Source organism: Poromitra crassiceps, assembly GCF_964638095.1.
Source record: "Poromitra crassiceps genome assembly, chromosome: 1".
Classification (NCBI taxonomy): Eukaryota; Metazoa; Chordata; class Actinopteri; order Beryciformes; family Melamphaidae; genus Poromitra; species Poromitra crassiceps.
The window spans coordinates 118,064,657-118,090,208 of NC_139623.1; the positions used below are offsets into that span (position 1 = coordinate 118,064,657).

Genomic DNA, 25,552 nt, shown 5'->3' on the forward strand with positions numbered 1-25,552 from the left:
TGAAAATATGCATAGGCGGCGCTAGACCATCGGGAATAGGGAAGCTAAAGTTCAACCCGACTGGCATTCACAAATAAGAATGTCCTCATCTTGCTAATATGACTCAATGAACCTTATTCAACTGTGAGCATTTGACTCAAAGTTACAATAAAAAAAATTCAAACACTTTTCACGGTATGAATGTGGGCGTGTGTAACAGCTCACCTTTAGATGTGTAGAAAACATAATTTATGATTAGATCCTGTCGGCGTGTCAGGAGATATAAATAATCAGTTGAATATGCTGCTGTGGAACAGATCCTTGCGCTCTCGCATTACGCATTTGACAAATTTAACAAACTGTATGGCAAGACAACATAAATGAACAATGTTTAGTGATTGTAGAGAGATATCTCTGTGCACCTGGAGAAAACTGCGAGCCAGGAATGTGCAAGACCACACCTGGTATTTAGACCAGCAGAGTGGAAAGTCTGTGTGCCAAAAAATAAAATTAAAAACACTGCTCCGGGCCCGATACGCGCTTAACTAGAGTGTGCGTTGTCAAGGTGTAGCCTATTTCTTTGCGGAGTGGGGGAGAAAGCAAGCGGGACAGCTGTGCCCAGTCCCTGAGCAGCGGCTCGCGCGATTCTGAACAACACAGACTGCAAACATGTCAGGATCGGTGTTAGACATGTGGATCTATTCGCGGGTAGTTGATGAAGCTGGGGTGTTGTGGAACTTGATGGCTGGGGCTGCACTGTTCGAGGTTTTGGGAACGGTTGCAGAGATTGCAGAAGTTGCTGGTTGCAGAAGTTGCAGGTTGCAGACGTTGCAGAGATTGGTATGATCCTTGATGTGAATTTATGAATCACTGGCGAGAGCCTGCCGGAACGGACCTTTATAGCATAAAAGAATATGACATCACATGTGTTATGACATCACATGTGTTATGACATCACATGTGTTATGACATCACCAGCGAGGCCATCGGAAGGCATGATTGAGACACTTATGAATCATGACATCATCAGTGATCGATGACATCATAGTAGGAATGACGACGTCAAAGTAGGAATGATGACGTCATCCTAACAAAACATGTCTGTGATCCACAGCTGATTTTAGGATGTATCCAACGTTCACATTCCTGTATCTATCTGAATGCAGCAGGCTCCTATTTACTGCTATAGCGAAATTATATGAAGACAGTGACATATAGCCTAATAAAAAAAACAATGAGTTGAAACGTTTATTTCAAGCTGCACGAATGCAGGAAACTCGGAGAAATATGGACTTGAAAATCAATTTCGGGGGGGGGGGGGGGGGGGGGGGTTAAATCAATTTCAATTTCTGAGTGGGGGGGTTTCTGAGTGGGGGTGTTTCGGAATGGAACGCGGTCCCCCTGGTACAGTTACAAGCTTTGTAATTTTATATTTGACTAAGGTAAAGGTTTCTTTGTCAGTATGACAGCAACAAGTTTGAACTACCTTCTGGTGAGCATGATTATTTGATGATGAAGCTTCCAGTTTCCCAAGCAGCCTTTAGTAAACGCGATCTAGCCGTGAATAATTTAAAACTAGCTGCCAGCAAGGTGGGCCTGCCTTGGAACAGCAGCAGGCACACGCAAACTCAGGAGGCAGGACACCGCTATCTCAGTCGGACTCTGTACCTCCATCTAGCCACATATCAATCCATTCATTCATCCACCCTTCACTCCAGGCCCCACCGTGCCCCGCTCTGGTGTAATTTTGCCCCAGGTCAAGAGCCCCTTGGACGGACTGACACTCCCTCAGCCTCCCCTCTTCAATCAGTTATCATGGAGGAGCTCCAGAGAAAACTGAATCAGCGCTATGAAGGCACCAAGCCCAGAAAGGTGAGTTACTTACTGGCCTACCCACCCCCAACTTTCAAGTAGTCTTAGAAATTTACATTACCTTATTGAAGAAAGAGAAACACAGCTGATATGGCATTTTAGCTTCCTAGCTTTTATCTATATAAGGTGCATGTGCTGTATGTTGTTTACTGTGCTGTATAGGCCTATATTTCTAGGCTTCTTGTAGAACTATTGTCCAGTACGACGATAGCACAGTATTGTGTATTTTATGTTGTCGCTTTTTTAATGCAAATTCTTTGCAATCAGTGGTAAACTATAGCTTTGCAATAGAGTGCATCGCTAGTTTAAGCTGAAAGTGGCTTTGGTGTGGCTGGAGGTGCTGCCATCCCTGTTTGTGATTTTGTCAATGTGCAAATAGAGTACCGCAGGAATGAGTCCTAAGATCTGCATATTAAGGCACTTCTAGTTCCCTCGTCTCAAAGTCAGAGGCATTTTTGTATGCTGATTTTGGTTAAATGCCTGAAATAAGGTCTATGGTTGACAAAAGTTTATGGAACTGCGAACTTTGTCTTCAGCAAGATAATCTTCACAAATGAGGACCACTTTTATGATTTTTTAAGTGTAAATGTGATTGTTAAAATGGATGTAAATGGTAAAATGGAAGTGTTGTTAAAAATCACGATTTTCAGAAAAAATCATAAAAGTGGTCCTCATTTGTGATGATTATCTTGCTGAACACAAAGTTTGCACTTTTCATAAACTTTCCTTAACCGCAGACCTTATTTCAGGCATAATCATCACCATAATTGTGGGTTGTGCGTGTGTGTGTTAGGCACGATTTTGCGGGCGGTGTTGCTAGGAAATCGTGATATCATCAGTGACATCATCAGTGACATCATCAGTGATTTGTGATGCATATCGTGACATCATCAGTGACATCATCAGTGATGTCATGAATCCCGCAACATGTACATATTGCTAATATACGACTGCTCAGCCTGGAACCTGAGCAATCACATCGTGAAGTTCGCTGATGACACGGCAGTGGTAGGGCTCATCACAAACAACGATGAGTCTGCGTACAGACAGGAAGTGGAGAAATTAAAGGCATGGTGCAACAAAAACAACCTCTCCATCAATGTGAAGAAGACAAAGGAGATGATAATAGACTTCAGGAAATCCAGCTCCACCCCCCCTCCCCTCATCATCGGGGGAGCAGCTGTCGAAGTTGTCCCATGTTTTAAATATCTGGGAGTGCACATCTCCGACACCCTCACATGGAGCCTGAACACAACCAGTACAGTGAAGAAGGCCAACCAACGCCTCTACTTCCTGAGGAGACTGAAGCGTGCTGGCCTCGGCACCTCAGTCCTCACCTCCTTCTACAGGTGTGTGGTGGAGAGCGTCCTCACTTCCTGCATCACTGTGTGGTATGGCAGCTGCTCTGCCGCAGACAAACACGCACTGCAGCGTGTGGTCAAAACCGCACAGAAGATCATTGGCTGCAGCCTGCCAACCATCAGTGACATCTTCCAGGACAGATGCAGGAGTAAAGCTGCGAAAATCATGAAGGACTGCACCCACCCTGCCAATGGACTGTTTGCCCCTCTCCCCTCTGGTAGGAGGCTACGCAGCATCAAAGCCAGAACCACCAGGCTCAAGAACAGCTTCTTCCCGGTGGCTGTGAGAATTATGAACAATGCATAATCACTCTAACGTTATATTCTTTAGTTTTCTCATATCTAATTATATACATATATATTAATATCTTTTATATATAGTACATAGCATGTATTATATCTATATATGTATATATCAAAATGCTGCTCGTGCAATATACTGCTGCTATTTCTCATAACGTTTACCTTATTATTACTTTTCTTACGTATTTTTTTATATATATAGTACATAGTATGTATTATATCTATATATGTATATATTTAAAATCTGCTGCTCCTGTAGTGAATGATGCCACACTCCTCGCACTTTAATGCCGCCAGCTGTGAGCAAAACAAAATGGACTTTGAGTGGCTCCGTGTTGAGCGAAACATGCACTTTAAACTGTTTTCTCTGCTCTTACACCAGGTATTATGTTGTTTTTATGATGTCTCTAATTTATGTTTTTATATTGTTTTTCTTTCTTAGTACTCAGTTGTTTTTATGATATTTTATGATTTATGATATCCTAGTTAATCTAGTTGATCTATCCACCAGGACCTTGAGTTCATATTTCGTTCCCTCTCATGTTTCATGTTTTGGAATGACAATAAATATCCTTGAACCTTGAACCTTGATGTTGCGCCCTTGGCACATCTTCTCCAGAGTAATTATATTTACCTAAGGTGGCCTGCCCGAGTGACATCACTTCCGTCACAAATCGTAACTGACATCGCACCAGGCACAGACAACAGGATCCGGGACCTACTTAGCCAATTTCACAGTTGTGCAATTGCAAATGCATTCAACACACACACACACACACACACACACACACACACACACACACACACACACACACACACACACACACACATACATTTAAATTATTTATTTATGTCCACATAGATACAGAGTACAAAGGACATAAACACTAATAATGCAGTCAGATGCTGGGAGACAGTTAGTTACAAAAATGCCTAGTTGGCAACCCAACCCGTTCTCACTCCGAGCGCGTAGCATATTGCCGCTTTGTCCCGTCCCTTGTGCGTCGCTTGTTACTAACATGGTACCCTTGAGCGACCCATGAAACGACTTGGGCTTTCCGACTAAACTCAATGTAAACCTATGGAAGTCATCTTTGACGCTTATGGCAACTGCTCCCCCATTAGCCTAACTGCTCCCCCATTAGTCAACTGCTCCCCCATTAGGGTCTGGAGGGGCTAACCTCTCCCAGACCCTAACCCTAAACCTAACCTCTCCCACCCCCCATGCTAAACCTAACCTCCCCCAGACCCTAACCCTAACCTCTCCCACCCCCCATGCCTAAACCTAACCTCCCCCAGACCCTAACCCTACACCTAACTTCTCCCACCCCCCACGCCTAAACCTAACCTCCCTCCAGACCTTAACTCATTGAGTGCCAGCCACTTTTGGAGAACGGACGCTCCCAGTGCCAGAGTTTCAGAGCAGCATTTCAAGCACATTCACTGAGTCTGAAGATAATATTTTCTGATGTAGTGACGTGGTGTAGTTGTGTGGTGCACTGCGTGCCCCACCCCCCTCTCTCCCCCTCAGCTGCAAACTCCTCCCCACACTAACACACAGCCTAACACGCACCCAGTCTATTTTCGGAGCGCTCCGTTTTTGTGCGGCGGTTCCCAGCGCGACATGGAAATGCCAAACCGGACTGCAGGGAAAGGTTTGGCCCTTCGGCGTCGGGTGCTGCCTTTCTGGCGGCTAATCGTGTGGAGAAACTATACAGCAGAGACAGAGGGGCTGAGTTGTGGGCGCGGATTGACTGCTTTTCGCAGCCAATGTCAGATTGCAGCCAGAGCAATCTATATGGCTCTGGCTGCAGCATGAGCGGTTTCTTTTTCATCACGGGGCTTTTTCCTGCAGTTTTCCGGACCTTTCTCTAATCTGGAGAGCACTGTCGCCACCTAATGGGTCTGTAAAATAGGTTATACACATCCAATAGCTACAATATTTGTACAGGAGATGCAGAAGGCTTTGATCCACGTCCCACCGTCAAAAAACGCATTTGACGTCGATCGACGTCCTTGGCACTCTACGTCACTATTTACTTTGACGTCGATCGACGTCCTTGGCACTCAATGAGTTAATGGGGGAGCAGTTGACTAATGGGGGAGCAGTTAGGCTAATGGGGGAGCAGTTGCCATAAGCGTCAAAGATGACTTCCATGGGTTTGCATTGAGTTTAGTCGGAAAGCCCAAGTCGTTTCATGGGTCGCTCAAGGGTACCATGTTAGTAACAAGTGACGCACAAGGGACGGGACAAAGCGTCAATATGCTACGTGCTCGGAGTGAGAACGGGTTGGGCAACCACAATGATGTGTACAAAAAAAAAGGAACACCACACAGGGTGATGGCAGTGGCAAATTGACAAATACAGTTACACTGTAATACAAGATATTGGTATATATACAAGCAGTGCCTTCTCCATATTGAGCGGCTACCAATAATAGCAGAGACTGAGCAATATACCTTGCTAGCTGTTTGGCCCTTCTCTTAGGTAGTCCAGCCATCTGGAGGCCTCTCTGATGCCCGAGTGACATCACAGGAGGCAGAGCAGGTCGTCCACTAATCACTTTGGATAAAAGAGGTCGGTGGTTCGATTCCAGGATCCTCCAGTCTGCATGTCGAAGTGTCCTTGGACAAGATAATGAACCCCAAATTGCTCCCGTTGGTGTGCCAGCACCCTGCGTGGTAACCTGCCGCCATCGGTGTGTGAATGGGTGAATGTACCTACTGACTGTAAAGCGCTTTGGATAAAAGCGCTATATAAATGCAGGCCATTTACCATTTACTTCCGTCACAAATCGGACAGACAGGAGAGACCCACTTACTCAATTTTATTATAGATTGCCTATAAGGCGGGAGGGCGGGCAGTGTTAGTCATGATTTTGTGAGCGGGCGGTGTTACAAATTGTGACATCATCAGTGACATCATTAGTGAGCATCATTGACATCATCAGGGATGTCATAAATCCCACAACATGTTGCAGCCATGGCGCATCATCTCCACCCTAGAAATCTAGCAGACGTAGCTCGCAAGATTGCTAGTATATAACCAAAATCCCCATACAAAAACCATACAAAAATCCCACTGACTTCATGACGATGGAACCAGCAAGTGCATGACTTCTGGGTTGGTCTACAAAAATACATCATCCCTGCGGTACTCTACTGAGAAGGGATGAAGAATGGGATGACAACCTGTTTGTTGGCATGCTACAACATATTGGCATGCATCATCCGCCTTGTCCCTTTTTTATGGGAAAGAAAACAACAAAAACTCAAAAATCCTCCATGCAAATTGGTCACTATGCTATGCATTTTTAAAACGTGCAATCAAAAAACTCATCTCTGCAACCCAAACCACAGGTGAGGTTCAAGCTGGCGTCGTCCTACAGCGGGCGGGTGCTGAAGCACGTGTATGAGGACGGTCAGGAGCTGGACAGTCCAGAGGAAAAGTATCCTCACAGCTTCATACACCGCAAGATCCCCCCCAGCCACCTGGAGATGGAGCAGCTGTGTGGGTTCCAGGAAACAGGAGAACAGGGTGGGTACTAGGCATTGTGTAACATATACTATGGCCTCTATCTTCCCAAAAGCGCTAATTTTGCGTTTGCGCTCGTTTAACGCCGTGCGCAATGCAAATTGGGGGCGGACACAAGCGCATGCCTGTGATAATTGTACTGGGCATTGGCTGCCCCATGCCAAAGCAGGCGTTTGAGCGCTAAAATGTGGGATAGATGGCGTTACCCTATCGTCAGCAGCGTGCAATTACTTAGCGCTAAGAGCTTTGAAAAGGACCTCTCAACGCGCGCCCGCCGCCACGCAGCCTCTCCCCGGGGGGAGAGAGAGACGTGACGGACGGACGCGGCCTCGAGCCAGGCCGGTGCAGTGGGAGTCACCCCCCACTGCCCCCGACGAGACCCTCGGCGACAGGCTACTAAGCGCAAATACCTCTCTGCGCTGGGCGCTCTGAGAGCGCAGAGAGGTATTTGCGGAAAGTGGAATTCCTTTTGGACATGTCATTAAGCACAGCCGTGCCACGCCAATACATCAAATTATGCTGCTAAAATTGGGTATTAGCAGATAATTCAGTGAGGCAATCAACTATAACTCACTGAGAAACTCGCAAAGAGGGAAATGAATTGAGAACACTTGTGGGACAATGGACATAGGCTATTTACCTTCATAACCCGAAGGGTCATTGCACCCAAGCGCGTCGATTTGGGTAGGGTTGGTTGGGACAAGTCACAAGCAACATTTCAGGGTGTCCAATTGTCCCTACCAACTTTTAAGCAACCTTATTTGCATTATCTTTGGAGTGCAGTTATATAGGTCATTTAGATTGTCTTCCCATATTTTGCAAGGATAGAATTGACCCGACCATTATTGAGTGAAATTAGTTTGCAATATGTTCAAAGTTACATTTACCCCTGTTTTTCACAACTGAATGGGCCAGTCCAATTTTTCCCCCCCAAACTCACGTTTGATTGGCTCATTTGGCTGATGACCAAACAAACGCCCACCCACACACATGGCCAGGGGCGGACTGGGATCATAATTCAGGCCGGGCATTAGATACCAAGCAGGCCAGGCCGATACGGGCCGACGCGCGTGCCGGCGTCCGAAGGGCGGCGGCGGAAAATTTGGGGCGTTTGAAGCTCAATTTGGGCCGTTTGAAGCCCAATTTGGGCCGTTTGAAGCCCAATTTGGGCCGTTTGAAGCCAGATTTGGGTCGTTTAAAGCCAGATTTGGGCCGTTTGAAGCCCGATTTGGGCCGTTTGAAGCCCAATTTGGGCCGTTTGAAGCCCAATTTGGGCCAAGTCCAATTTTACAATGAGATGCACCCACTTTAAACCTGAATAAAGTAATAAAACCACTAGTAAACCAGTAGGCGGCGCCTGGCCTGCTGTTCAGTGAGTGGCCTGGCCTGGCTTGCAAAAAAAAAAAAAAAAAAAAATTTTTTTTTTTTTTTTTTTTTTTTTTTTTTGGCAGGCCAGGCCAGGCCAGGCCACCGGGCATTTGCCCGACGTGCCCGATTATGCAGTCCGCCACTGCACATGGCTCTGACACACACTACTGACACGCCGACATGCCACCGCCGCCTCCTCCTCCTCCTCCCGCTCGGAAAAAGAGGGGTCCCCCTGCAGCAACTGTAAGTAACGTTGTTGCGTTAGGGTAGCAAAACGAGACGTCATTGTTGGTGGAGGTGGAGGAACACACCACTAATTTTATTACTGAAAGTCCGACGCGCATCACGCGTCACATTTGTGCCCCAGGCTGTCAAACTGTTGAATCAGGCTAGAGGCTCTAGATAGGGACTTAGGAAGCGCTGCAGCCTTTTCTTATTCTTGTCTTTTGTTATTGTTATTGTTTTGTCTACTATGCACTTTGAGGATGGTGTTGGTTGTCGTTTTGCACTGTTGTATGTATCGATGAGAAACAAGTGTCTGAGGATGCAAGACAAATTTCGGACTCTGTCTGACAATAAAGTAATATCTTATCTTATAACGTTAAACTGTGTGAACCAGCAGAGTATCATTTTACATTACAGCTGCTAACCTGCAAAACACGAGCAAGAAGATGCTAGAGAAAAGTGTCCTGTCCAGTTACATGCATGTGTACATGTTACATGCATTGTTACACCCCTATTTTGGATGCATGCAGAAATGAGAAAATTTAAAATGAGGCATTCTATAGAACAGAAAGAAAACAAAGTAATGTAGCTATATTTGGACTGGTGGGCTTACTGATGAATGTGAAGATGTTTGGATGCATGCAGAAAACCAGAAAAGGAAGAATACTATAGAACAGAAAGTTGTAATAGGCTGAATGTTGTGTATATTTTGTTGAAATATATTGATGGATATGAAAATGCACTTTCTGTTTCACTGTAATATTACTGGTAAGTGAAAGTTAGTATAAGTCAGTGCACATTCTTTTATGCATGGTGTGCACTGGCGCCGGAATAAGGGGGACATGGGGACATTTTGTCCCCCTTAAAATTTGGTCCCCTCGCAGGCAACCTCGCGCAAACAACCATTGCGAGACGGGAATCGGATTGGTTTTGATTGACGCAATGCCCAGCCTTGCCTGGCCACGCCTCTGAATAATTCTGGTAGTTAAGACGGCCCAAATCCCGTTTGCGCAGGCATTTTGGGGCGCAGATGATTTTTGGCAGAATTGGCACGGCTCTAATTTGCGCTTGCGACAGGTGCCGTGAACGTTTCCGCATGCCCGCCGAGAACTGCATCCCCAACATATTCCGGGGCTGTTTTAACTTAGAAATCAGGGAGGTCACGTCTACCAGACAATTATATAACTTTGAAACAGTTGCATTTCTGTATAAATCATTACAAGTAGCTCCCGTGAGGTGGGGATGTTTTTTTTTTGCTGCTCGGCGGGGGAGCAAAACTCGGCAGAACACATGGCGGACGGCGCAAGGCGGAATGCAATCTTCCATGCCTTAAGGCATGCGCAAACAGTGCGCAAAGCGCCTGTCGGAAGATAGAGGCCATACTGTCTCATGAGTGTGTTGGATGTGTGTGTGTGTGTGTGTGTGTGTGCGTGCGTGGTGCGTGCGTACGCTTGTACATGTATATCCCTTCTTCACTAAACCGTTAATCAGCCTGTAGAGAGCCTGGAAAACATGGACACATTGAAACAACATTGGAGGCAGCATATTGTAATTTGACAAATATAACAAACAATCTCTGCCCTCTCTTCCTGTAATAGTCTACGTGCTTTGTTTGAGGATCCAATTTAAATGAATTGAATTAAGTTGGTAAGCTAACAGGAAACTAGAGTTATCCATAAAATAGAATTGGCTGCACAAAACACCCTTACATCTTGTGCTTATGTTTTTTTTAATGTTTAACCTTAAGGACAAGATTTAACGGTGTTTTGTGCAACCAATTTTATTTTATGGACACCTCAACTTGGACCCTAAGGAAAATCTTAAGTTAAGGTGCTTTGTGCAGCGGCCCCTGGTCCTTATTCATGTTCAATGAGAGGTGCCTGGGGAGACGCGGAGGAGGGGGCGGATTGGTACTGTAGGCAGTGGCGTTGGAAGTACTTTTAGGTAGGGGGTGCTGTCACCGATTCAACATTGGGGGGGACGGCTGACGGCGCCCACAGGGCGCCAAAAAATTTGGCCACTTTGTCGCCAGATTAGAGGAATATTAATATTAAGATTAGACTGTTGTGTCATTATTCAGTCACCTTTTCTCACTCACCTCCATGTCACCACTTGCTCCCACTGCTGTGTTGGAATCCTCATTCTCTCTCCCACCCTTTTTGGACTTTTAGCCATATTTAGAGGAATATTAAATTTTAAATTAACATTAGGATTATACTGTTGTGATGTCATTATTCAGTGTCTTCTCCTCTTCTCTGCAGCATTACTCAATTTACCCTCAGGACTCAGGGACAGTGATAGCCTACCTGCTATTCCTCCGATATATCCAGGGCCGGATTAATAGTACCATGGGCCCCCGGTGCTATTCATTTTCTAAGCTATTCATTTAGCCTTTTAAGGTAGTCATAAAGATTATATCTTCCAGACTGAAATGTTATAACAGAAGTGGAGTATTGGCCAGAATTACATGAACATTTGGACACTTATTCAGCGGGTATTTTGCATGTTGCGTTCAGGTGCACTGTAAAAAAATTTTTTTTTTTTTTTTTTTTTTTACATCTCTTGCCACCAGGGGGTGCTGCAGCGCCCACCGCACCGTGCTTCCAACGCCGTTGACTGTAGGCGGAGCGGGACGCGGGCTTGCTCACCTGGAAAAGTTGCGTCCGTGCACCCAGGACCCACCCACCCTCTGTCTCTATTTGGGTTGGGTTTAGGCATGGAGAGTGATGATTGGTTGGGTTTAAGCATGAGGAGTGATGATTGGTTGGGTTTAGGCATGAGGGGTGATGATTGCCAATCAGAGGTAAAGTAGGCCCTGCCAACCTGCATTTTGAAAATTCGCCTCCCACTCAGCTAGAGCTGAATTGTGTTTAACCCAGGAGTGACAGTGCCGCGAAGCAGAGAGGTGAGTATGCCTATATACATGTCCCTTAAGACATTTCCAAAGATCCTGAAAAACATGGAGAATTATTTGCCTTTAAATTGGTGATATAGTTTGTTAACCCTAGCCCTAAGCAAGAATGCTACAATGGCTAACACACAGTTAGGCTACTTGGCTAGGGAAGAAGCTAGCGACTACTTGTGATTGGCTGAACAATGAGGGGCGGGACAAGCCTCCCAGGCTGCAGCCTCAGAGTTGACCATGGGGGCAAAAAAGATAGAAGCCCCCCTGGCCCTGCATGTTGCTGTCTGTGAAACCCCTGCTGGGTGCAGATAACAAGTCCAAGTAAAAAGCTGTAGCCTATAAGTGCACTTCTTCTCTTGCTACACAACTTGACACCTTGTTGTGTTGTTTACCTAGGCGTGTACCCTCCTACAGTGCACATCTTGCCTTGATACTGTACACACCTTGTGTTGTTGTTTCCTAGCTTCCCTTGCTACACACCTTGACACCTTTGGCCTGTACCACGAAGCAAGATTAGTGGCTTAGCGAGGTAACTTCAGGTTTAACCCTAGGTTTGCCCTACCACGACACTAGTTAAGTTCTTACCGAGATAGATCACGGCTACCCTGCTTTGTAGGTAACCCCAGTGCTGTGCTGTAGTGGTAAAAAAAAAGGTGGGTAAACTATACTTTTGAGGCAGCTTTCTCACACGGCACCGGCAGTGTTATAATTAAGCAATATAGCATGAGAGCCAGTGTGTTGTGCCAAATATATCCCCCTGATCAGCCTGCGGCCTCGTGGGATAACTGCTGAGCAGGGGGATATATGCCACAACACACGCAGCTCGAGTGCTATATTGCTTTTATAAAACAGTTTCCAAGTATGATAATATAATAATAATAATAATACTATAAGTCCGACTCCGACTGGCATGTCATTCTGATAGAGTCAGTTGAAACACTACTGTAAGGCGGGACCGCAAGAACGTGCGGGTGATTTGATTGGATCGTTCTGGAGACTGAAGTTGACATTGGCCAATCCTGGCGCTTGCTGAGAAGCTGAGAGCTTTCTGGAAACCCCGACAGGCAGCTCGAGCGCAGCGTTGCATTCTCAGCGCTTACTGAGAAGCTGAGTGCTTTCTGCAAAGCCCAACACCAACTAACGTTACGGGGTTAAATGCGGGGTTAAATGCGGGGTTAACAGCCTTTCTTTTGCAAAGAAGACATTAGCCCGCATCTATTCTTGTACAAAACATAATTTTCTGCAAAGTATTAGTAAAGTTATAAGCGAAGATCGATTCACAAGGATCTGACAGCTGTCTCCGCCATTTGTTTTTTTTTTAAACCAAAGGCTTTTAGTAAGAGAGTTGCCATGGCAACCAATAACCGAGTCCAATAACCCATGGCCATGGGTTATTGGACTCGGTTATTGGATTTATACAATGGCTGTGAACCAATCAGATTGCTTGATTTGAGAGAGCCGTTTTATAATGGTGGATAAACTATGAGCTTCCATGACCGATATATAAGACAAAATATGAGAGTAGAACAACTTAATCTGAATCATATAGCCCTATAAGGTATATCAGGGGGGTCCCCACATTTCTGAGTAGCCAGCCAGATAGGAAAAGTAGCTGGCTATGGGATGGGCCTTGGACCCTCAAGGGGGGTCCGGGGGATTCCCCGGAAGAACATTTTGTACATTTTAAAGTAAAATTCAATCAACTTGGTGCATTTGAGAGCAACATGAAGAGGCTAAATCTATGAAGAACTACACACATCTCTAATAAACAATCAATATAAAATGTATTTACACATTGTACACAAAGTGCATTCAGCCAGAATCATTGCAAATGGATGCTCAAAGTAACAGTTAGCAATTGCATTCAGTTAATCAATGCCTAATGACGTTAGCCAGAGCAGTGCAAATTAATAAGCTTAGCTTGATTGAGCTCAGCACATCAAGCTTCAATCATTGCTACTCGACAACAATGTCAGGCATAATCTGACTAACTGATTTAACAAGCAATTTAGCATTTGCAACCTCTATTCTTCGTTTTTTCTGGTTATTTGTGAAAAACTGAACATTCTGCTTCTTCTGCGTCAGAAATGGTCACATTGTCTTAATTGCATGAAGAAGAAAATCAATCACCTGCATGTCGTAGGTCGCCCTCTGGCGTTTCGCGAATAATAAAACATTTTGTGAATTTGCCGGCAGCCAGGGCAGGGGTACAGATCTCGGCATAACAAACACCAGTATGTTTCTAGATAGTTTTCAACATGGTTGTATTGGCTTTATACAGTAGCACCTGCACTATTCAAGTCGCACCTAATGTTACAAACTTTACTTGATCAGAGGGAAATCAATCATGTTTCTTACACCAGTGATTCACTCTTCAGTTGTATAACGGTAGGCCTATGATTTTCCCCACTCCTGACACACATTTTTAACCAACCTGCGTTCAGCTCACCATGAGCTGGTCTACAAATGCGCGTCTCCAAATGAGCATTGCGCATCGCTGGCACAATGGCACCGTCAAGTTGTTTGAGTGGAACGCTGTCTGGGCAGGCAAGCGCAGCTCGAGAAAGGCACCAACATGACCGGGGCCGTGTACCTTTCCCGCGGAGCGCACCACAAGTAGTAAGCTACGGTTCCCGGAGCTGCTGGTCAGTGCCATGTGTCATCTTTTTTCTTTTTGGTAACGCTTTAGAATACAGCCCGCAAATAAGCATGTAGTTATAGTATAACTACGGGGTAGAAGGAGTGTAGTTATAGTATAACTACGGGGTACAAGGAGTGTCGTTATAGTATAACTACGGGGTACAAGGAGTGTAGTTATAGTATAACTACGGGGTACAAGGAGTGTAGTTATAGTATAACTACGGGGTACAAGGACTGTAGTTATACTATAACTACACTCATTGTACCCCGTAGTTATACTATAACTACACTCCTTGTACCCCGTAGTTATACTATAAGTACACTCCTTGTATCCCGTAGTTACACTATAAGTACAGTGTGGTACCCCGTAATTAGCCTATAAGTACAGAATTGGTCCCCTGCTTTAGAATACAGCCGACAACCCCGTAGTTACCCTGTAAGTACAGTGTGGTAGCCCGTAATTAGCCTATAAGTACAAAATTGGTCCCCTGCTTTAGAATACAGCCCACGACCCCGTAGTTACCCTGTAAGTACAGTGTGGTACCCCGTAGTTCAACACGTTCTCACTCCGACCACGTAGCATATTGACGCTTTGTCCCGTCCCTTATGCGCCACTTGTTACTAACATGGTACCCTTGAGCGACCCATGAAACGACTTGGGCTTTCCGACTAAACTCAATGCAAACCCATAGAAGTCAACTTTGACGCTTATGGCAACTGCTCCCCCATCAGCCTAACTGCTCGCCCATTAGTCAACTGCTCACCATTAGCATCTGGGGGGAGGTTAGGTTTAGGCGTGGGAGGTGGGAGAGGTTAGGTTTAGGGTCTGGGGGAGGTTAGGTTTAGGCATGGGGTGGGAGAGGTTAGGGTTAGGGTTAGGGTCTGGGAGAGGTTAGGTTTAGGCATGGGGTGGGAGAGGTTAGGTTTAGGGTTAGGGTCTGGGAGAGGTTAGCTCCTCCAGACCCTAATGGGCGAGCAGTTGACTAATGGTGGAGCAGTTAGGCTAATAGGGGAGCAGTTGCCATAAGCGTCAAAGATGACTTCCATGGGTTTGCATTGAGTTTAGTCGGAAAGCCCAAGTCGTTTCATGTGTCGCTCAAGGGTACCATGTTAGTAACAAGCGACGCACAAGGGACAGGACAAAGCGTCAATATGCGATGCGCTCAGAGTGAGAACGGGTTGCGTAGTTATACTATAAGTACAAATCTTGTTAGCCTCTAGTTAAAGTCTAAATTCACTCCTTGTACCCTGTAGTTATACTATAACTACACTCCTTGTACCCCATAGTTATACTATAACTCCTTGTACCCGTAGTTATACTATAACTACACTCCTTGTACCCTGTAGTTATACTATAACTACACTCCTTGTACTTATACTATAAGTACAGATCTTGTTACCCTCTAGTTAAAGTATAAATTCACTCCTTGTACCCCGTAGTTATACTATAACTACACTCCTTGTACCCCGTAATTATACTATAAGTACAGATCTTGTTACCCTCTAGTTAAAGTATAAATTCACTCCTTGTACCCCGTAGTTATAGTATAACTACACTCCTTGTACCCCGTAGTTATACTATACGTACAGATCTTGTTACCCTCTAGTTAAAGTATTAATTCACTCCTTGTACCCCGTAGGTACAGTATACTATAACTACACTCCTTGTACCCCGTAGTTATACTATAACTACATGCTTATTTGCGGGCTGTATTCTAAAGCGTTACCTTCTTTTCTTTTGGTGTGTGACGTGCTTGGCGTGGTCTCCGCATCAATGGAGTTTACTCAAACTTTTTAAAACTCGTGCAATAATAACTGCATAAACGATTTAAAAATGTGAGTAAACTATCTTAAAAGGTGCCTAAACGCTGCAGAGCATTGAAAAAGGTACCTAAACGGCGTTTACGTGCGTTTAGCCACCCTGCATAACCCCTCCTTTCATTGTGATAAAAGTTTCTCATTGAATTATCGTTGATTGCCTCACCGAATTATCTGCTGGTTACCCAATTTTAGCAGCAGAATTTGATGTCCTGGGGTGGCACGTCCGTGCATAATGACGTTTCTGCGCTGCGCGGAGATTATGGTGCGCTCCAGCGCAGCGAGGTATTTAGCATGTAAGAGGTCCTTTTCAAAGCTCTTAGCTGCTGATGATAGGATAATGCCATTTATCCCCACATTTTAGCGCTGAAACGCCTGCTTTGGCATGTGGCATGCCTATGCCCAGTACAATTATAACAGGCATGCGCTTGTGCCCGCCCCCAATTTGCATTGCGTATGGCGTTAAATGAGTGCAAACACTAAATTCGGGGCGGCTTTAGCTCAGGAGGTAGAGCGGGTTGGCCAATGACGCAAGGGTTGGCGGTTCGATCCCCGCTCCCTCCCAGCTGCTGTTGTTGTGTCCTTGGGCAAGACACTTAACCCTCCTTGCTCCCGATGGTGTGTAGGCACCCTGCGTGGCAGCCTGCCGCCATTGGTGTATGAATGGGTGAATGTAGAATATCTACTGATTGTAAAGCGCTTTGGATAAAAGCGCTATATAAATGCAGGCCATTTACCATTTACCATTTAAATTAGAGCTTTTGGGAAGATAGGGCCCCTTGTGTTGTTTAGCTAGCTTCCCTTGCTACACACATTGTGTTGTTTAGCTAGCTTCTCTTGCTACACGCCTTTACACCTTGTGTTGTTGTTTACCTAGCTTCCCTTGCTACCTTGTGTTGTTGTTTAGCTAGCTTCCCTTGCTACACACCTTGACACCTTGTTGTGTTGTTTATCTAGGTGTGTACCCTCCTACAGGGCTCATTGCACAGAGGATAAACGTGTACAGAGGGATGGGAGGCTACAGAGCTGCTGCCGGCCAGACTGAGGGAGCAGACGGAGACCCCAAAGTAAGCAATGAGACTGAGCAGCGGAGCAGTACCTTGGAAATGGGGCAGTAAGACGGACAAATTAGATGAGTAATGAGTATCTAGTAATGAGTATCTAGTCAGTCAGTGCCAGCTAGAGAGAGGTTTTCTATCCATCAAAAATGAATTGTGCCAAAGTATTCTCTATGGGTTTGATACGCTGGCAAATAATGGAGAGCTATATATTTTTTATGAAACTGTGAATGTCTTTTTGTATGTCAAAATTTGAAACCTAGTTTTTTTGGACCGCAGTATACATTATTATTATCTAACTGTTAACGTTTTACTAGCCTATCCAAAAATAATTTTGGATAATTATTATGCCAAAGGTAGAGCATACCTTTTCTCTTGAATTTCTAAAACCAAAAGCTTCTTGAATAAAACCTGCACCCAAAACCATCAAACCCAAAATGTTGGTGCTGTGTGTCAATTGCGGTGTCTGTGTTGTAATGGCAACATATACTGTAATTTGACCCTACAAAACAACATGCTCAGAGAGAGAGAAACTTATACAGTTCATTTCTTAAACATTAGCGGTCTATCTCTCATTCAACATCCCTCAAATGCACCCCCCTCCCCATTATAGATCACTTTAAGGACTTACTGGACATCTCACGTGGACATGGACCCCACTTTATGTCGCTTTAAAGGACTTTTATTTTGCAATTTATAATTTGAAGATTCTCTTTCTGTCTGCTCCATATTCTGCTATTGCTGTGCTGCATACTGCACAAAGACAAGTGTAACCAGGCGAAGAAACCCCTCAGTTGTTCACTATTCCTCTTTACTGGGGAGCACTCTGTCCAAGCCAGCACACAGTCACAGGTTCAAAGTTCACAAAAGGCATTTATTTTGACAGTTAAAAAGGATAAAAAGAGTCCCGGCTAAAAGTCTTTTTAAGAGTCCAACAGTGGCAGATGTCCGACGTGACGACGTCCCGGCTCTTTCGATCCCCCGAATAGGCTGTGGGGCACCTAGGAGGAAAAACGGCAGTTACTGGGGATTCGCACAGCCAGCGGCTTTAGAGGGGCCACGGCACGCCAAACTATAGCAAAACAAATCAAATAACCTATAAGCTAAAGACCCAAGCAACTGATCCTGTAGCCTTGGACAATTGATATACGGCTGTATGTAAAAGAGAGAGGAGGGTGAAGCGAACTTCACTCCTCCACAATTCCCACAGGGTGTCCTCTCTCTTTTTCCCCAATCCGGTCCGGTGTGCTGTCCCACCCCCCGCCTTGTCACCCGCTCTCGTACCACTTGTAGCCCTGGCTGTCCTGTCTCCGTCCCTCTGTGCCGTCTCAGCCTAGTCTGTCACTTGCTCATGCCGGTTTGCTCTCGCTTCTCTCCACTCTCCACCTGTATATATGGCAGCTTGTGCCCAGGAAAACCCACAGCTCACCCCAGGTGCGCCAATCACCCCAGGTGGAAACATTCACACTAATCACCAGGTGAGGGAGGGAATTGGATGGGTGCATTCATACAGAGTGCAGTGAAGGAGAGATGACCCACACCCACACACAGTCACCCCGTGACACAAGTTCCTTGTTTGTAACATTACTTACTATGGCTATTACAATAATCTCGAATGTTTTCTTAGAAAAATGGTCAGGGACATATGATTCGGAAACTTCCCATAACATGTTTTCATTTCGTGTTATCAACACTTTGTTAAAGCGAGTGGTACTTTTTTTTAATGTTAAACATCTCATTCTGGCACATGATTATATATCTCCATTTACGTATATAATGAGAAAACTAATGAGAAAAGTATCATAATAACTCCCCACGAGTCAACGGGTTGGTGACATTTAAACCCCACAGAGCAGTGCAAGTAGTCTGTCGGCTGAAGACTAAAACAGACGCACCAAAATAAAACCATGAGAAACGCAAAGTAATTTAATGATTAATTCATGCATTCTCAGAATGGGAACACGCGATAAGGGCTAAAAATACACGATGAAACGAATCCTTTGGGTAATTGAAGCATCAACTTCCGCTGAGTGAAAATGGTAGAGCAATTAAATGGGAACAACAACAGCGGTGAAATTGTTCATCTGACACGAGAAGACACTTTCCCTGAGCTGCTGTGGCGGTGGCTTCATTAGGCTGCAGACTGAGAGGTCAGGTAATTGCCTGCTTGGCTTGGTGTCACTTTCATTCTTTTATCCTCCAAACAAAGGCATGTGTGCCACCAATGACCAGGGCCAATGTCTGTCACATTTATCAGAGGAGGCCTGCAATCTGGATTAGTTTATCCTCTTCGGGCATTATTGAAATTATTGCACAATGGTTAAGTAGCAGCTTTACTCTAGGAGGCTTAAAGACCCAGTGAAATGGCAATTTAACTTGTTTATTTTATTAATTTGATTATATACTTATTTTGACCAAATCAAACATGTTAACATTATCGTAAGTCTTTAATCTTTGCTCTCTCCAGCACCAAAACAGGACACGAATAAATGCAGTTATGCTGTGTTGAGCTAAACTCCAGTTATACTCTCCCCGTTCTTATGACTTTTTATCTCCTTGTTCTCCGTGTTAACATTACTGTTGCTGCTCTGTTTATCTTCAGTCAAGTTGGGTCTAACCTACCTACCTACCTACCTACCTATGTCTACTGTCTTTTAAAAATAAAAGCACTTCTGTGTTCATGGGAAATAACAAAATAAAAGCAATACCTGTGTAACAAATAAATTACAAAACCTACACAATTATGTGAACCAGTTCATTGACAGTCTCTGACTTAAAAATCTAAAAAGTCTTTCCGAAGCAGCGCTTCACCACGACTTATCTTCTTTCTCTCCCCCAGTCCTCAGTGTTGGACTTTGGCAAGATCATCATCTACACCAGCAATCTGCGCATCATCAGAGCGCCGCCGAGGAAGCCTGAAATGCCGCGACCCCACACAGTGCCCCCCGTGGGGTTGGAGGACCGCCCACAGCCCAGGGAGAGGGAGAGAGATAGGGGGAGCAGGAGGAGGGCTAAATCTCTCATCTGTACCCGGGAGGGGGAGGCGGAGGAGGAGAAACAGATCAGTGACACAGAGGACAAGGTAATGGTCCCTGGCCAGATCACCTCAACTGCATTATTCTCTGTCCGGTTTTCATTCGCCTGTTTCTGTTTCACCGTATTCTCAATCTCACTGTGTCCTTTTCCACCTCTGCCTCTCTCTCTCTCTCTGTCCTCAACCTTCCTCTCTTGACCAGTTTCTTGCCTCTCGAGAGAATGATTGTGTGTGTGTGTGTGTGTGTGCGCGCGCGCACGTGCATGCGTATACGCGTGCATGCATGTGTGTGCGTGTGTGTTCTAGCCATATTGCTGTAACCCAAACTGTTCCATGGAGGGGTGTTTATCATTACTCCCCCACCTCGTCTGTTTCGCTGTGTCATTCGTACCTGCTCTCTCTCCCTCCCCCCCACCCCCCACTCCATTGTCCTCGTGTTATCTGTCAACTGTGAACAGATACTGATGAGTCCACAGTTTTATTCTGTCCTTGCGGCATTTGGCTGCCACTTCCCAGCCTGCAAGGAGACCCGCGGCTCCTCTCCTCTCACCTCCTCGGCTGATTACTGTTCTCTTCCCCTCGCTGCGTTTCTATCTTTCCCTCACCTCTCTCTGGATTTTCTCATTTTCTGCCTCCAGGAAAAAAATGCACACAAAAAGTTTCCTCCTCAGCTTCTTTTTCATTATTTGGTTTTCTCTCTCTTCTGTATTACTTTCCTCTCCTTTGTTTACTCTACATTTCTTGGCCTTGCCTTTGCTGAAACTCTTGCCCTTTGTGTTTGTTTGTTTGTTTGTTCCTTCCTTCTTATGTGGCTGTAGCTCAGGAGGTAGAGCGGGGGTCCTCCACTAATTGCTTTGGATGAAAGTAACCTCGCGTCACCAGGCTCTCTCAAAGGAGAGAGAGAGCCTGGTACTACAGGGAATGATCATCTGCCCTAAGACCCGGATGTTCTGGTGGTTTTTCCGCTTTGTCCCCCATTGAAGGATGGTTTTATATGGTGTTCATTTTATTTTTGTAGCTAGATAAATGCGGACCACATTTATTTACGTTACTATGAGGCCTATAGCCTGGTAAACCAGTCGGTCAAGTGAAGTCACATTTCATTTCGTTCTACCAGACCGCCTGGCCTCAACTCTGGGAGGGCTTTCTGCAGAAACTGCAAAGCAGACGAGCCAATCAGCGACCCGCCTCGTAGTTGACATCGTAACCGGCCAATCAGGAACGTCGCTAGCAAAACAGTAATGGCCGCCTCCTTTAGGCAAGTAAAACAACTTGGTTAAGGTTAGGGGTTGGTCATGGTTAAATAAGGTTGGTTGTTAGGGTAATGTTTAGGCAAGTAAAACAACTTGGTTAAGGTTAGGGTTTGGTCATGGTTAAATAAGGTTGGTTAACTTGTTAGGGTAATGTTTAGGCAAGTAAAACAACTTGGCTAAGGTTAGGGTTTGGTCATGGTTAAATAAGAACAACGCTAAACATTTAAATGTGGCTTATGCCAGTCCACCACCCCGACCACAGTGCCCTCACAGTTTTATTTCAGGCACCTAGTGCCTATATCGCCCCCTGCTGGTACTGCACCTTCATACACGTGTGCACTTTTCACACCAAAAAACATGACACTGACACACTGGACAGGGCGTGTGTATTTCACGCTTTGGCGTGATACCAGGCTGCACCCTCATAAGATATTAAATAGATACATCAACAGGGTTGGGTGGGTTACTTAAAAAATGTATGGCATTACTTACTGGTTGCCTCATCTAATCAGCAATGAGATCCAAGGCATTCCCCAAACTCAGTCATTTACTCCGTTTGCTTTCAGTTACTTGATGTTTAGGTATAAAAGTACAAAAAAGATAAAATTACAAAGTTATGTATTTCAAGTTTGCACCACTGACCTAAAAAATATGGACAGAGCTATCCCATTAGTGTTGGCCGTCGCCATCTTGATTTTTTGTCAGCAGAGTGGGAGTGAATGGGTTGAGTCTTTGCACAGCTCACGTGAGATGGGGATTTCCCAGAGCCGCAGCTCTGCCTGCTATTGGTCTGTGATCCGGTTTGGATCGCGCAAACTGCGCAAACTGCGCGATCAGGGACGTGCAGAGATCATTAGAGGGGCAGGGGCTCAAATTCATAAAAGGGCACTAATTTGAGGCAATTTGAAGGCCAAAAAGAATTTCTCCCAAGGGAGACAATAAAGGCTAATTCAATTCAATTCAATTCAATTTAGGGGTATAACTCATTTTAAATATTCCGATTTTAACCAGATTTAGAGGAATATCTCATTTTAGGATGAGACTTGTCACGGAAAAATAACTCCACAAACTGAATAATATTAGTATATAAAAGTTGCATGCTGTTGTAATACTGTTGTGAAATAATTTAAGCATCAATATTTATTTGCTCCTTTTCTCCCTTTAGGTTGTTGTACACTACAACATCCTAACAAAACTACAATATACTAACTGCAAGTAGCCTACAAGCATTGCATTACTCTGTGTCTACAGTTCAAATAAAACGGTATACATTGTTCACCATCAGCATGAATATTAGTATATTGTCTTATAATAATTAATAATTCGTTATTACTATCATTATTGTTATTATATATTCATCTGTTAATTAATTACTTAATTGGTTATTTAATTAATTAATATAATATGAATATGAATAGTTAATTAATATAATAAGTAATACTATAATGTGTGTATATATAATATAATAATAATAATAACATATATTATATTTATTTATTTATTTATTTATTCATGTATTTATGTATTTATTCATTCAATCATTCATTTAAGTCGAACAAGAGCCACAACAACTACCCAGGCCAGTAGCCATAAATGAGGCTCACTCAGTCATCACTGGCTACTGGCTACGGAATACATACTGTATCGATATCAGACAAAGCCGAATTACAGTTGCAGTTATTTAACTCCGTTTTTGCTACATAGACCACCATAAGATGTGATTTGCATCCCCTCCAGACCTGCCCTCAGTGCCCTGGCACATAAACACAGACTTTAAACTAAAGCATAAAAAAGCATCGAGGTGACTTCCATGTTTTGGGGGCTCTCTCCTAGCACATGAAGGCTGAGTTTGGTGCTTAACATCCAGGTAGAGGTGATCTCGACATCTCGGGGCTGGCGGGGTGTAGAACGGCATTACCGGCTGCTGCATGCCTGTCTGCACCCCCGAAATTTTTACATGAAACCGAAATGGGGGGGGGGGGGGGGTAACTCTCGGTATAATTCTTTGTTTTGACAAACATACATAATACCTGATTCACGTTGACTGATATCTGTCAGCAGGGGCGGACTGGGATTCAAATTCAGGCCGGGCATTAGATACCAAGCAGGCAAGGCCGATACGGGCCGACGCGGCGGCGAAAAACTTGGGCCGTTTGAAGCCAGATTTGGGCCGTTTGAAGCCAGATTTGGGCCGAGTCCAATTTTACAATGAGATGCACCCACTTTAACCCTGAATAAAGTAATAAAACCACTAGTAAACCAGTAGGCGGCGCCTGGCCTGCTGTTCAGTGAGTGGCCTGACTGGGGGCACAATTTTTTTTTTTTTTTTTTTTTTTTTTTGCAGGCCAGGCCACCGGGCATTTGCCCGACGTGCCCGATTATGCAGTCCGCGCCTGTCTGTCAGTGTGCCTGTGCTGCTGTTGCTCAGTCTGCATGTGCAGAGGACAGGCGGTCTCGCTCTCAACAGTCAATGGGCAAGCCACCACGTGGCTGCTGCCTTCAGGGGCGGCTCAAAAAAACACTGGTCCAAGTAGAGGCCTATTAGGAATGGTGCATTCAAGGCCAAGAGAGCTCGGAAAATGCAATTCTCTTTGAATGCTGCCTTCAGTGACGGCATGGAAAGGGTAATTTCCTTACAAAGCACCATAAGAAATGTTGCATTCATGGTCAGGAAAGGGCACTTTTTACAGACTGAAAAAAAGCCAGGGGCTCAAGCCCCCTTTGATGTCTATGTGTGCACATGCCTGTGCGCGATCATTGGACAGGCGATCTGTCAATCACCCCTTTTTCTATCATCTATTTTACTCAAAACGGGCAAGTTATATAAAAATGTACCCCCCTATAGTTGTTATGAAAAGGTGAAATTAGCTATATAGACCAAAACCGTGTTTTGCCCCGGAATGGAAGGATGTTTAATCTTGTTTCAAAGTCTGGAATTTTGTGTGTCTGTGCCAGAGATGGGGACTTGGACTTGAGACTTGGACTTGAGTCGCACTTAAGTCTCACTCACAGTGACTTGAGACTTGACTTGAGACTCGTCCTCAAAGACTTGAGACTTGACTTGGACTTGAGTTTAGGGACTTGTGAACAATCTTTATTTTTATTTTTTATTTTTTTGATGCATTAACATTAAGGAACTCTATACTGATGTCATCCAATCAATGCTGATACTGTATGCTAATAGATAAAGGAGTGAGGAGGATAATACTACATGCTTTGAATTCCTTAGTTTTAGCTATGCAGTGTTCTAAGCAGACTGGATGGCATGCAGCAGATGATAGAACGCTCATCCATAAGAGACTTGAGACTTGACTTGGACTTGTGACCAAAGACTTGAGACTTGACTTGGACTTGCCCTTCAAAGACTTGAGACTTGACTTGGACTTGAGCTCAAAGACTTGAGACTTGACTTAGACTTGCAAAAATTGACTTGTGAGCATCTCTGGTCTGTGCACACGCGCACACACACACACACACACACACACACACACACACACACTCACATTTTCTTCTGTGCCACATTTTCTAGAGACAAACAACATATTTAAACACTCGTCAGAATGTCTGGCTTTCACTTTAGAAGTATTAGAAGAAATCCTTTAGAAAGAAGAATAAATCATAATAGTATTCCTTTTTCTTAAGGAAATGTAATGGAATACATGTTTTTTTTCTTTCCTTCTTTGTGTACGTGTGTCTGTGTGCGTGCACATGTGTGTGTGTGTTTACATGCTTAGTTATAATGGTATTACAAGTATTATGTTACTACAGTATCCACTCTTGATCAGTAATGACATCTTTATATACTGTAGTAGTAGCTAATAGGTATGGTTAACATAAAACTATCCCCTCACTTTCAACGTTGCCAAATCCGCCGAATGCCAAATCCGCATTTCATAAATTGCAGTTTTTGCGACAAACCATCAAAGCAGAAGTAGAAATCTGCCCCCTCGCTCATCATTCAACTCTTTGTCCTACTTCCCCCCCACCCCACCCCCTCTCTTCCCCATTGTGTTTCTTGTGTCTCCAGGAAGAAGCCAGTTGCCAGCATTGCGGTGGCTCGGGCAGCACTCCCTGCTCTCTGTGTCATGGCAGCAAGCTGTCCATGCTGGCCAACCGCTTCAACGAGTCCATTAGTGATTTGCGCTGCCAAGCCTGCTACCCCCACGGCCTGGAGAAATGCCCGTCCTGCTCCAGCAAATAG

At 44.7% G+C, this 25,552-nt stretch overlaps 1 protein-coding gene across 1 annotated transcript; it reads left to right on the forward strand.

Moving 5' to 3' along the window:
- Nucleotides 1–1,794: 1,794 nt before the first annotated feature.
- Nucleotides 1,795–25,552, forward strand: grxcr2 (glutaredoxin and cysteine rich domain containing 2; the record flags this gene model as incomplete). The annotated part of the gene is made up of 5 exons (XM_083649196.1): nt 1,795–1,851; nt 6,876–7,053; nt 16,964–17,073; nt 19,904–20,146; nt 25,379–25,552. 5 exons carry the CDS (start codon nt 1,795–1,797, stop codon nt 25,550–25,552), a joined length of 762 nt encoding a protein of 253 aa, XP_083505322.1.